The 13,937-nt window shown below is 32.8% G+C and overlaps 2 protein-coding genes and 2 pseudogenes across 4 annotated transcripts, besides 4 other annotated features; 1 reads left to right on the plus strand and 3 right to left on the minus strand.

Moving 5' to 3' along the window:
- Positions 1-3,862: part of a mobile genetic element that runs on past the window's edge.
- TVAGG3_0331200 (protein of unknown function, DUF4106 family) lies at positions 1,177-1,890 on the minus strand (the record flags this gene model as incomplete). The annotated part of the gene is made up of 1 exon (XM_051230441.1): positions 1,177-1,890. One exon carries the CDS (start codon positions 1,888-1,890, stop codon positions 1,177-1,179), a length of 714 nt encoding a protein of 237 aa, XP_051100171.1.
- TVAGG3_0331210 (protein of unknown function, DUF4106 family) lies at positions 2,817-3,623 on the minus strand (the record flags this gene model as incomplete). The annotated part of the gene is made up of 1 exon (XM_051230442.1): positions 2,817-3,623. One exon carries the CDS (start codon positions 3,621-3,623, stop codon positions 2,817-2,819), a length of 807 nt encoding a protein of 268 aa, XP_051100172.1.
- Positions 3,863-4,084: 222 nt separating the features above from the next.
- TVAGG3_0331220 lies at positions 4,085-5,488 on the minus strand (annotated as a pseudogene). Its single transcript has one exon. A coding segment is annotated over exon 1 (1,404 nt).
- Positions 5,489-6,678: 1,190 nt separating this feature from the next.
- On the plus strand, positions 6,679-7,683 carry TVAGG3_0331230 (annotated as a pseudogene). The gene has a single exon. A coding segment is annotated over exon 1 (1,005 nt).
- A 162-nt stretch (positions 7,684-7,845) lies between these two features.
- Positions 7,846-9,041: a mobile genetic element.
- A 1,027-nt stretch (positions 9,042-10,068) lies between these two features.
- Positions 10,069-10,385: a mobile genetic element.
- Positions 10,386-11,218: 833 nt separating this feature from the next.
- Positions 11,219-13,937: part of a mobile genetic element that runs on past the window's edge.

Consider the following 13,937-nt stretch of genomic DNA (forward strand, 5'->3'; position numbering starts at 1 on the left):
AGCACATGTTACATCCGTACTTAAAGTATTAAATAAGTCAACAAAACCTGTTGGTGGTATATCTGAGTAAGTATCTTCAAAGGAGTATTTTTACCATTCACAACAATAAAGTCTTCTGGTGTCAAAAGAGCAAAACAGGCTTTAGTCGTCATTGTGTTTAAGGTTAGTTTACAATATCGTCCTTGAGGACTTTGTAAGTTTGTTGTTATAGAATTATATGATCAGGGTTTTTAGTCGTAATAGTATAAATATTATGTCTTCTGCCATTTACTTAGCAAATAAATTTTAATGAAATTTGTGGTCGTCAAATATTTTATAACGTCTGGGAAACTATATTTTAAGTTCAACGTTTCACCTCCTTTCATAACGTATATCTTGTCAATGACATTATATGAAACACCACAGCAACAATGTCGGGTTCTATTTCTTTGATGTTTATATCGTCTGCCTCTGTCAAAGTTTCAATAGTTCTTTCAAAACTTCATGAGGTGCAATGACATATGAGTTCACTTTTACAGGGTTGTGTTCGACCAAGTTTAACATTATACTAAAGCTGACAAATCTTCTTCCTGAGTTTGAAGTTTGTCTTTCAGTTGTTGGTAGTCGTTTCGAATATCTGCAACAGAACTTAAAGTCTCTGTTAACTTCAGGATATGTTGGTTCTTTTACAGGAACAATTGTTATACCATCTTCGTCTTCGTATGGTTTCCCCACTTCAACATCTCTGTCTTTGACATTGACAACAACACTTTGACTGTTTGTTTGAGTTGGTGAATTTAACTTCACATCTGCCACCGCCATTAAACCTTTGAAACACTTACGCTTCTATTTTTCGGAAATGACATTTTACTTAGAATAAAAAGATGGACGTATTCGGATATCTTATTGAATTGAAGCAGAACAAAGTTTATACTCACAAACAATACAAATACATTGACAGAATAGTTCTTTACACAAACAATGGAAAATGTTATAGAATAGCAGTCTTTGCTGAACCTAAATATTTTCATAAAGCAAAGAAAGTTGGTATAACTGAAATGGTGAAAGTTCTTGAAGCAGACAAAAATATAACTTCAAAACTTACAGATATTACTAAAGGAAAGTTTATAATACAATATTATGTCAAAACTGGCGTACTGTCAATATTTGACGGAGAGAAGTCAGTTCAAGAACAACTTACTGACCTGCTGCCAAAATCTGCTCGATGGAAGCTGTCGTTATGCCAATCTGAGGAGCCCCAGCAGGTTTCATCGAACGAATCTTCAAAAGAGCATCTTCCGTGAAAAGTGCTATTGGTTTTGTAAACTTCTTTGCTCTCAATTCATCTGGACCGTCTCTGTCACCAGTATATTGTATTTGAACTGTACCAACAGTTGAAATACCACCCATAAAGTCTTCTGAGTCAGCAAATGGAATGCCAAGCCAAAAGTTTGAACGGTCTCCATTTGTATATTGAGTTTTTTGACCTCCTGTATGAGTCCATACTTTCACATATGGCATAATAGAACTTTGCATTTCAGGGTTAATGGTTGTTGTGAAGTTGTTGTTAAAGTTCATAGCATCTAATGTCAAGTTGTATGACCTCATATCCTCAACTGTAGAATATTCTTCTCTTGGATAATATTTGCCATCTATGTTTATATGATATTTAATACCAGGGTTGTAGAAACAAGAATAGTCATTTATAGTTCGTCTGAACAGTACAAACATAGTATCTGCATGTTTCATTGCAGTTGTTAAAGCAATATCTGTTCTTGCACCTGCGGCTCCTGGATTTTGGTTTCCAACTTCACCTGCAAAGTCTTTGACAGATATTTGGTGTATAGGGAACATAAGTGGAACTGCAATATATTTGGCAGCTAAAGCATTTGAAATATCTGGGTCCAACATATAGACTGCAAGTCTGCTTTCTATTCTCTTGCATTCAAACTGTTCGCATGTGAACTTAACTGGGTCCCAAGCAGTAGCTGCTGCATGAAATAATAGTTTACTTCAGTGTTGAGGTTTGAGAAACCAAAGTCTAAGTCAACTTTGTCTTTGCAAATTCCAAATGGTATGCTGGCAGTCCACCAGCTGTATCTGTAATAGTGAATGGGTCTTGTGTTGGTGCAATGACTAAGTTATTTTTGCTTGGAGTAAGTTCGATAGAAATTTTTCCTGCCCAGTTTGGCAAGTATCTTAAAAACCTGAAGATGAGGAAAGATGACAAAGGAACTCTAAGTTTCAGTTTTACTTTGGTTACTGCTGCTGCAGTTTGTCCAGAAAGGTTAACATAAACTCCTGGAACGTTAGGGTCAAGTCTTCTTATTTTCTCAATGTTGCATACTGGTCTGTTTGTTCTCTAGCTTGTGGTTGTACTGAGTTTCTCAAAGCGAACCATTCATAGTTTGCCCATGTTACTGTTTGAACTAAGTCAGAGTTAGAATATATCTTATATCCCATGAAAACTTCTGGAGCATATTGGTATCCGACATAGAAAATTCCATTGCAACCTTTCTTGTCAGACAACTTGGCAGAAGGTTTTATTTCAATGTCTTGTTCCACGTATAAGAATGAGTTGTCAATAGAAATAATATGAAACCTGTCGCAAGCAATATCTACTGTTGTTGAAGAACCTTCTCCAAACTCACCTACGTTTCCATAAGAAACAGCAGTTGTATATTCGTAAGTTCCAGGAACTATTTCTGACCTTCTAATGGCATTGTCGCATTCGTTATACCATTCGGAAACATTTCCGTTCATGGCATCCAAAACTGTTGGCGTTATATTCTGAGCGGCGTACATTTCATATGGGTAAAAATATAGAATAGTTGGATTTATGTGTCATAATAGAACCCACTCGGACCAAGCTTTACTTTCTTCCTGACTGAGTTTTTAACTCTTCTTTTTCCTTCATTGCCACTACTTTCACTAGATGAAGTTACTTCTTCACTACTTTCACTTTGTTCTACTCTTCTCTTCTTCTTTGGTGTCGCTTTTGGTAACTTGCCCTCTGCTTCAAGTTGTTGCATCTTTGCCTCATGTTCACCTAGTATGTTGTAAATTTCCCATGTCCTTTTTGCCTTTGGGCTCTGGTCGCCCATCTCAGGTAACCTATATCCTAGAAAGATTTTGTCATAGTTTGTATTTGAGTCTTCGCTTATTGTTTGCATGACTCTTTCCTGAGTTTCCGGTTCAAGCTCTTCAAACAGAGCTTGTCCATATGGAATAAGCTCGTTTCCAAATATATGTTTTTGTAGCCATTCTGGTTTTCTTTCCATGTAACCAATAATATCTTTTGTGAATGGGAAAGCTTTTACCCAACGTTTCAGTCTTGCGTCATTTATTTCTGTAGTTGGTTTTATTTTGTCAAGGAACATGTTTTTCAATACTAACATTTCATTTGGTACTGTCCATTTGAGTTTTCTTAAATATTCATCCCTTCTCAGTTCATTGTCTGCAAAGTAAGTTTTTATGACATTTTGCAAACTTTCGTTTGCAAGGTCATGTACAATAGGTTCTCTTCCTTCTCTCTCCCTAACTTTCTTTCTAAACTCTTCACCAAATATACCATCTCTATGGTTCTGTGTAGTTCTTTGAGATAAATGTTCTAGAACGTCAGGTGTTATATTTCCCTCAGCCATGTTCATTTCATACTGGTCCAAAATATCTGCATCTTTCATATCTTTCAATGGCATTAAAGCCGCGCTGAAAATACCCGTTATATCTGGTTCACCATTCACTTCCATTGCGTCTACAACTTCTTGGAATTGAGGTTGTAAGTTTATGAACCACCTATCCGGATTAGCTTTATGACCCCATTCATTGTAGTTCCATAGTCTGCAGAAACAAAAGTAGGTTTGTTTCCATATTGGTTAGGTTCTGAATGAACTTTAAACAATGTTTCATTTCTATATGTTTTGTTGAAATTTAACCTTTTATTTTCACCGAGTTCAGCCAAAGATTGAACGTTATATGGTCGTAAGTAAAAAGGATTATTGTATTTGCGTACATTTTCTTTCAGTACTTCCATTCTATGCTGAATATTTTCATCTGATGTTGGAGTCTTTTGTATGTCGGTGAACATTTTTCGATATTCTTCTACTATGTCAGCCGAATTTTTCTTAGACTCTTGGAAAGATTCCATATTCACCTCATACTCTTGTTGAGGGTCAAGATTTTTCGGCTGTTCCAAATCTTCATCTAGTTCTGTGAAGTTAGTTTCCAAAGGAGGGACTTGTTCGTTTCCTTCAGGCTCTTCTAGCTGTTGTTGCTGAACTATTTCTTCCATGTCTGGTTGTATCTGAACTTCTTCCTGTGAGTTTCTTGTACCTCATCTGCTGGCATTTCATATATTCCGAGACCGTTTTTAACAAGTTCCCTATCTAAGTCATCCGGACTCATAAACCTTTCTTCTTTCGTTCCGTCTCTATTTTTTACGCGTTTCATGAAGAGAGTTGAATTATCATTTAGCTGACATCAAATATCTCGGAGTAAATTCATTCATGTCATTTGGATGATATGCTATTAAATCATATCCCTTAGCGAGCTTGTATTTTCCAGGTTTGAGATTATATCCGATTTGATGCTGAGCCATAAAGCTAAATAGGTTCGGGTCAGTATTTCCTTCCTTGAACTTTCTAATAGCTTCTTTATATCTGTCACTAAAGTCAAGAGTATCTGGGTAACCATAATCTTCCTTAAGCATTTTTAAGAATTCTTGGTTTCCTTTTTCTCTACTTCTTTTATGTCCTTGCTCTGTTTGTGGTTGCTGTGCAGGGTTTTGAACTGTTGGTTGTTGTGCTGGTTGTGGAGGTGGTTGTTGTGCTGGATTTTGAACTGTTGGTTGCTGTGCAGAGTTTTGAACTGTTGGTTGCTGTGCAGAGTTTTGAACTGTTGGTTGCTGTGCTGGATTTTGAACTGTTGGTTGTTGTGTTGGTTGTTGTTGTGGTGCATGCCTGTGTCTGTGTCCATGTGACGATGTAAATGTTTTAGGTAGTCCTGGTGCAGGTGCTTCTCTTGGAGGGTTTGGTGGTATATAAGTTCCACCAGCTGGCACATATGTTCCATCTGCAGCATAATGTCCTACCTGACTTTTCGTTTTAAGAAAGCATTTACTAGGTCTGTTTTGGTCTGTTGTAACTCTTTTTCTTGACTTTTCACAACAGTTGCTCTAACGGCGTCATAGGCACTTTGAACTGCCTGTCTCGTTGCTGCATCTGTTATTTTCGTCATATTTTGTGCTACTTCTCTTAACTCTTTGTCGAAACCTTCAGACTTCAGTTTCTTTCCAGATGAGAAGTCGTTCACTAGTTTCACCTTACTATGAAGAGCTTCGAAGGCATTCTTAAAGTCAGCATTCATTAAAGCTTCATTTGAACTGTCTTCATCCGCTTGTATTTTTGTCCTTATTGACCCTATAAGTTGGGCTGCTTTAGCGTTGGCTTGGGCATCTAACCAGTCATTGTTAGCTTTTATATATTCTGCGCTTTTTCATTGCCTTCTGCATGGCTGTGTCGTTATTTTTACTTTCTTGTGCTAAGTTTTCATACTGTACGGTTTGGTTTTGCAACTGTAAAAGTTTTTCTGCCTTTACATTTGCTTCAACTTCTTTTTTATACTCATCGCTATCCATATATGTCTTCAGGGCTTTTTGTTTTATCTCTTCATCTTTCAGTACTTTATATTGAGTAGTATGGTTTTTCAAATTTAAAACATCTTGTTCCATTTTTGCTACTTCTGCTGCTTTTTCTGACACTTTTTTCGCATATTCCTCTGTACTTAGTTCTTTCAGTTGTTCTTCTTTCTTCTTTTTCTCTACGTTTAACTCATTGAGTTTCTTTGTGTGTCTGTCATATTCTAGTTTCTTTTCGTTTTCACTTATTTGCTTCTGTATGTCTATGTTGACTTTTTGACATCTGTTATTTGATTTTTGAGTGAACTCAAATTCATTTGACTTTGAGGGTTATAAGCTGTTCCGTCTGCAGCTCCACCATAGCCTGCCATTTTCGCTAAAAGTGCCGCTCTTAAACCTCCACTCTGTGCACCAAAACTCGGTTTAAAGCATAGGGTTGCTTGACATTTGTTGCAACATAGTGGGGTCATTCATCATTTGTTGTTGCAACTGTTGTTGTGGTGTCAGTTTTACTATTGGATGTTTCAATGCTCCCTTCCTCTTACGTATATTCTTACGTAGCTTACGTGGCATTTTAAGTGAAGTTAAAAAGCGGTTTTTGACAGATGTTTATATGACACTTTTTGTTCAGCACAAAAACTACTCGGTCAAAGTGTTGTCAGTTTTGTAAAATAACCGTCTTATCTCATTCTATAAGGGGAAAAAGGCTTCTCAAAGTATACTTCCTTGGAACGCCTGTAACTTTTCCTGTAGCGACGATAGACCCTTACTTGTCCGGACAAAGTTATACTATTTTGAGTGCTCTACAAAAAAGTCAACGGCGACGACTCTCAAAAACCGTTGTGTAAAAAGTTTTACCGTTGGACAAAAAAGTATATATAGAAAACAAAAAACGTTTATAGTTCATTCAATATTTGAGATAAACCGTTTTTTCCAACGGTAACTATTAAATAAAATAAAAAATAGAGGGGTTACCGTTGACGAAAACCGTTTTTATTCAATATTCATTTTCCACAAACTTCTGGTCAGTTCATTTTTGTCTAATGCAAGACCACAGTAGTAGCATGACTGACAATTCTTTACAAAAGCTCTTTAAAGGTCAAACACTTATATCCTCATACTTTACTAGTATGTCCAAAGAGGTTACACAGGTTTCAGTCCAATCAGACTCCAATCAGACACAAATTGAAGCTCAAATTCAACCAAAAGAAACTGCAGAAGTCGAACAAACATCAGAGCAACCTTCAGAACAAACAATAACACAACAAACTACAGAAGCTCAAGTTGTTTCAGTCCAATCAGACTCAAATCAGACACCAAACATACGCAAAGTTCAACTAAAAACTTACACTCCTACAGAACCAGAAGGTGTCTTCTCATTCTCAACAACAGAAGCAAGATATAGAAGACTCATTGCAGCTTATCCAAACAATTTGTCCTTAACAGACAACAATGACTATGATAGATATTTCAAAAGTATAATAAAACCAGTCGAAACATTAGAAAACAAAGTTCAAAACCCGACAGTAATGGTTGACTTTTTCTTGTCGAATTTGCCTTATGTTTCAACTATGATATCTCTTCAAGCAATTGACGAGTTCATTATTTGCTGTGAACCAAACTTAAGAGAATAGCTATATGAAACACTCAACGACTTTCGTCCTTATCCTTTAACTTACAATTGGAAAGAAGATGAAAACAAACGCGGTTCTTTCTCCTGGAATCTTTCCATTGTTGCTCCAGCTGGTGTAGCTGCACATCCATTCGAAATATATCCAAAATTGCATTACGAAAACAATATGCATATTATAACAACAGCCGCTTTAGAGATTCCTGAACGGATACCAGATGGAGAAGAAGTTTCAATAATATCTGTTCAAGCAAACCGAGTTGCAATGCCACTTACAGTATGCAAATTCACTCACTCAAGCAGACAATTCTATCAAAATCTTGAGTTCGTTTTTACTGGCACAGCCAAAATGCTTCTCAAAAAACCAGAACAAACCACAATAACCATCTTCTTATCTGGTTATTGTGAAGATGAAGACAATTCGGACGAAGAAGAAGAGGAGGAGGAAACAAGCGAAGACTCAGACGATATCCAGTTCATTTCCATCCGTAAAAAACATTAAAGCAAACATTTCAGAATAAAAATTTTAATTTTAATCTAAACAAAAATTTCTTATGGGCTAGAGGGCGCAACGCGCCTGGAAGCCCCACTCACCTGACCTGTTTCAACAACACATGGTTAAAATCGTAAAAATATTTTAGATTTCAAAAAGATATATATGGTAATATAATGGAACAAAGTCAACAAATAGCATGTTAAATATGTTATAATTAACTTTTTATTAGATCCAATAGTAGATATCGAATGGTTTCCAGCTTTATGGTTAAATATTTTCTTTTCGAGCTTCTCTTTAACTGTTGTATTAAGGTTGTAAATTTTTGATGCTAGAAACTATGGAATCTTCTTTGCTGCTGCATTTTTCTTGAGAGTTCTTGCAATTTCGAATAGATCTGCGCATTGTATGAAATGGAGGCTTTAAAATATCTTGAAAACAGAATAGGACTGCTTTTCCAAAGGAATGCTTACTTGTAAATCAGAGAGTTTCAAAATTGAGAGCAAGATTATCATCATAACTTTCGATTTTGCTGCGAAAAAGGAAGACAAGTAATTAACAAATCATTTACTGTTGTTCATCAAAAGAAGAAAACTTTGATAACAACTAATGATGATAAAATCAAGCTATCTTTTAATATTTTAAATTGATAAGACATTCAAAATATTTGAATTGTTTAAAATATTTTCTTTTAATTTCTATAAGATATTATCATGATTATATAATAAAATTTAAATTTTTATTCAAAAAGGCAATATTTCAAACTTTTAATTTCAAAAATCTTAATTCTGCAATAAGTGTATTTAATTGTAGCAAATTTAATGATCCTTCGTCATGCTTAGCAATTTGGAACTCATAAATTAATGATTTCTTCAAGTAAAATTCTGCATTATTTCAAAAGTCAATAATTCTCTAGTAACTTTTCTTCAAACCCTAACCATTATATTATATGTATAATGGAGAATAATTGCAAAGAAAGATAGCCGAATTTACTGGGTAGTTCTTGTGATGCGAAATAATTGCAAATTAACACCTAGTTTTAACAGCATCAATATCTTTTTGCTCTCATTTAAATGCATTCGCACACTTTAATTTTGAAACATAAGAGTTTTGGAAATTATCAAATTTATCTGCTCAAATACTATAGATCTTCATAAGTGTTAATAGAATCATTAGCCTTACATATAGTGTTTAATATAATGATGCACATTATACTGGGATTCATTCCTTATTCATCTAGTTATTATAAGATTTACAACCCCATGAAAATTTAAAATTTTGTCAAAAATAGTGAATGTACCTTTGATAATGATTGTGAAATAACATGTAACTATAATTTAAGAATGCCATATTTTTGTTAAAAAATTTCGAAAAGTGAGATATTTTCCATTCTAATAAATATATTTGATAACCGGGGTGTCCCCCGGAGTCAAATAAATTATCATATCGAGAATCGGAGATCCTTGCAGTTTCGATTTTTTCGAAAAGTGAGTAGTATATGAGTGCGGGTTGTGTGACTTTTTTTGTTGCATCTATATATAGACGATGCATTAAAATATATTTATATACTAAACACATTAATTTTTAACATTAATTTTAAAATAATTTATTTTTTATCTTTTATAAAAGAAGCTATATATAGATGATGTCAGATATTCCGCGATTAATTAAACATTGTTTAAATCCTGAATGGGTTAAACTTCAATTTAAAAATGAAGATTGTGAATTATTAAATGAATATGAAAGCCAAAATAAGCTAATGAGGTATAAATATAATGATAAAGAATATTTAATTTCATGGAATCAATGGAGTCATAATCAAAGACCTCATAAACGAGAAGAAGAAATTGAAAATAATGAAATGGAAATCATTGATGACATTAAAGAGGATGGAATTCCTAAATTTTGTAGAAAAACCTTTAGAACTAAGTTAGGAGCATATAAACGTAGAGTATTAAATCCTGAATATCTTAAACATCAATTTAAAAAGGAAGACTGTGAATTATTAAACGCTAATGAATATGAAAATGCTAAATCAAAACTGAGATATAAATATATTGGAAGTGATGAAAGGTGTAAAGATAAAGATAAAGTTTATACAGTTTCATATAATAACTGGCACACGTTAGGGATAAGAAAACATTTAGGAGATTATGGTAAAAGTTCCGAATTTTCAAATCTAGTATGTACGAGAGAATAAAAGAAATCAGATATAATTATCATTCATGAATGAAAAATAAACTTTAAAAATTCATGTCTTACATTTTTTGAATAATTTATTTTTTTAATTCGTATGAAAATGAGTGTCAAGACTAACGACGTTAAAAAATTGGGATTCACAAACGAGGAAATAAAGGATATATTAGAGGAGGCGAGTTATGAAGTTAATAAATATTATTTAAGAAATTGTCAAAAATTCGCGGAGTTATTAAATGATTTAGATTATGATGGAAAAATGAATAAAGATGATGTTATAAATTTCTTATATCCCACATCTGAAGAAGAAAAACCTAAAGAACCTGATGTTTTCCCTGAATATTATGAAGAACGGATTAAAGATGATGAATATGATGAAATTGAAAGACTGGAAAAAATAAGAGATGAAATAGATGAAAAAATTAAGGAATTAAGAGAAGTTGAAAAATATAATGAGAATGAAGTAGAGGGTTTAATGAATATCCCAGCTTCAGAATCAGAAGTTCAAAAATCTCATGAAGAAAGATATAAAAATTACTTTTTGGAATCTACTAAAAATTTATTAGATGGTGAAATAGATGAAACACTTTCAGAAGAAGGCACAAAATTTATTCATAAACATAAGTTACAATTTATTGACGATGAAGAATACCCCTGTATATTACTTTCACCTCCTCTTGATTCTGAAAAATTCAAAAAAGCACTGAAAAATGTAACATATGCAACAAATACGATTAAGAAAGAAGACCATGATATTTACACAAATTATTATTTAAATAAATGTACAGGTGTTGATAAAGTTTTTGATTTGTTAGATAAAATATCAAAAGAAACAATTGGTACATATAAAATTTTATGCGATTGTGGTTTCATTATTGAAGATACCAATAATGTTTCATATGAAAGAACAGCACCGAAGGAAGACGAAGTTGAAAGGTCTATACCATTCGTTATTAAGAATATAAAAGATATGAAAACTTATAAACATTATATTTATTCATTTATTTCAGAAAAAATGGAAGCAACCCATAAAACATCATCTCATCATTTTATAGCTATTCATACATTCCTTTTCAAAGTTGTGAAATTAAATAAGACAGGAATTAGATTTAATGTATCAGGGTACGCATTCTTGAGTAAATTAAAATGTATTCGTCACGTCGCAGATGATAAAAATTTATGTGTTCTTAATTCATTTTATGGGCTTTAAAAAATAAAGTTTATTTTTATTTATTTTTTAATTTTTTTTATTCTTACATAAATGAACAAAAACGGAACAGCAAAAATGAATGATAATCAAATTAGAGCAGAAGGTAGAAGGTTATTTAAACGCTTCTATAACATTCCTGATGGTGTTAATCCTAAAACTCGTAGAAGTTATTTAAATGAAGCCATAGATGCATATGAAGGATTTGACATTTCATCAGAAAGTGAGAGGTTAGCAAGAATGTTAAACGTTAATATTGATTTTTATTATTGTGACCCTCAACCAGAAGACGTAGACATAAGTAAGGTAGACTTTCCATTAGTGGATTCAATAATGATAGATCCAGAATTTGAAACAGTAAATATTTTATTAACACAGAGTCCATGTGGAAAACTTCACGCTGACAGAATAACAGACGTTGAAGCACTCACAGGATATAAAGTTTGCCCCTTTTGCAAAGAAGAAGTATATTCTATCCGTGATGACCCAGAAAGGAAAAACCAAAGAAGATTTTTAAAGCATTGTGAGAAATGTAAAGAAAATAATGGAAGATTAATTCAAGACGTTCAATTGCAAAAGACACAGCAACCATATGCACCACATATTACGAAACAGAAGATATATCAGTGGTTATTAGCTCATAATTTGCAGGAATATTATCAACCGACAAGATATTATATTACTTTTGACTTCGAAACATTAGAGACTAAAGAAGAACTTCAACTTTCTGAATGTGCAACTTTGAATGCTTACTTAAAACCATTCATGGTATCATCAACTGTCAAAATAAAGCCGCAAACGGACTCTTTGAGTCCTGAAGGTCTTTCAGACCGAAGCGGCGAGGTCGTAGACCGTGATAAAACATTTACGAGGAATTTTTGCTTAACATCAAGTGATTCGTTCATCTCTGATTGGATTGAATTTTTATTTTCAACCTGTTCATTAGTTGCTAAATCAAATATTGAACAATATGAAGAATTAATGAAGCCGCAAACGGACCAAACGGCGGGGACTTTGTCTCATACATTAAATGAAAAACAGAAGGAAGCATTTAAAGAACTTCTAGATGAGGAATTCAATAAAGTGAATATCATTGGTTTTAATTCGGGAAAGTTTGATTTAAATTTAATTCTTCGTGATTTAAATACTGCAAAATGGAAAATAAAATCAATGCTGGGTTCTTCTTCTCAATTTAAGCAAATCATTGTAAAGAAAACAAACTGTCCATATGAATTAAGATTTATTGACATCAGAAATTATATAGCGGGTGGAACATTAGACCAATTCACTCAAGATTTCGGAAACAATAAATCACGTGTTAAATCCTTTTTCCCTTATCAATTCATCACATGGGAGAATTACGAAGAAGAATTATATAAAGAGGAACCATTCACGAAAGATTCATTTTATTCAGCATTAACACAAGAAACAATATCCGATTCAGATTATCAAATATATCTCAATGATGCTAAAAATTTTGAGAATAGATTAGAATATTTTATTCATTATTGCAATAAAGACGTTGAAATTATGATTGACCCAATTGATAAAATTATTGAAGAAACATTTGTTTATAAAATTGACATGCTTCATAATCTTTCTTTATCATCGAATGCATCAATGATTCGTTACGCGTTAGCATATAAGAACTTCAATCCTAACGAAACATATCCAGAAGAAGAAAATGTGGAATCAAGTTTTGAATTAACAAAAAAGTATTGGAAATATAAAATTGAATCATATAAGAAACAAGATGAAAAAGCAGAAAGGGATACTAAAAACAATGTTTCAATGGATGACTATCAATACTATCACGATTTAATCCTTTCATCTAAATGCAAAATGTGTGGTAAAGCGTTTACATATGCTAATAAACCAACATTAGATAGAATCGATAATGAAAAACCACATACCAAAGAAAATTGTCAGTTAATGTGTTGTTATTGCAATGTCGTAAAATCAAATAAAGATGAAGATGTTCAACGTTTAAGAATCAATTTAAGAAATTATACATTAAAAAATAATTTACCAATGACTCTAGATTCAGTTGAAGCTTATCACATTCTCCGTAATGGAATTACTGGTGGTTTATCAAATGTTCAACATAGAGTAAATCTTAAAGGAATCACGCACATTAATAAACTTTCATATAATCCAGAAACTAAAACTGTATCAAATGAGGACACTTCCAACATTATGACTCATTTCGTTGGTGTTGACTTTAATTCATTATATCCTTCATCATTTTCATCTAATCCTCATGATTTCATTCAATATACTGACCATAAAATGTATATGCCGGGAAGATTGAATGGTGTTATCATTTGTGATACAGCAACAAAGAAAGCAAAAGCACTGGGAATAATTAAGAAGAAAAATACTTTATTCGTGGCTGAAGTAAAGGGTCACATTGATGAAAAATACATTAATGATTACATAAACTTTTTACCAATAATAAGAAACTTTGATATTATCACAGATGAAAAAACAATTGGTGGTTTTATGTATAATTACATGAAATCAAACAATCTACCAGTTGACCAGAAACAGAGGAAATTAACTCAGTTAGCATCAACACACAACCAATATCAACCATTTTCTTCTTATTATCTTTGGTATCTAATAGACAGATTTCATTTTATCATTGATGACATTCAATCAATTTTAACATTTACGAAAAATACTTGTTTTAATGAATTTGCGAATGAATTTATGAACGAAAGACAAAAGGCTGAATTAGAAGGAAATAAAGGAAAAAGTTTATTTTGCAAGATTTCACTTAATGGATCATATGGTT

The sequence above is a fragment of the Trichomonas vaginalis genome, chromosome V (assembly GCF_026262505.1).
Source record: "Trichomonas vaginalis G3 chromosome V, whole genome shotgun sequence".
Classification (NCBI taxonomy): Eukaryota; Parabasalia; order Trichomonadida; family Trichomonadidae; genus Trichomonas; species Trichomonas vaginalis.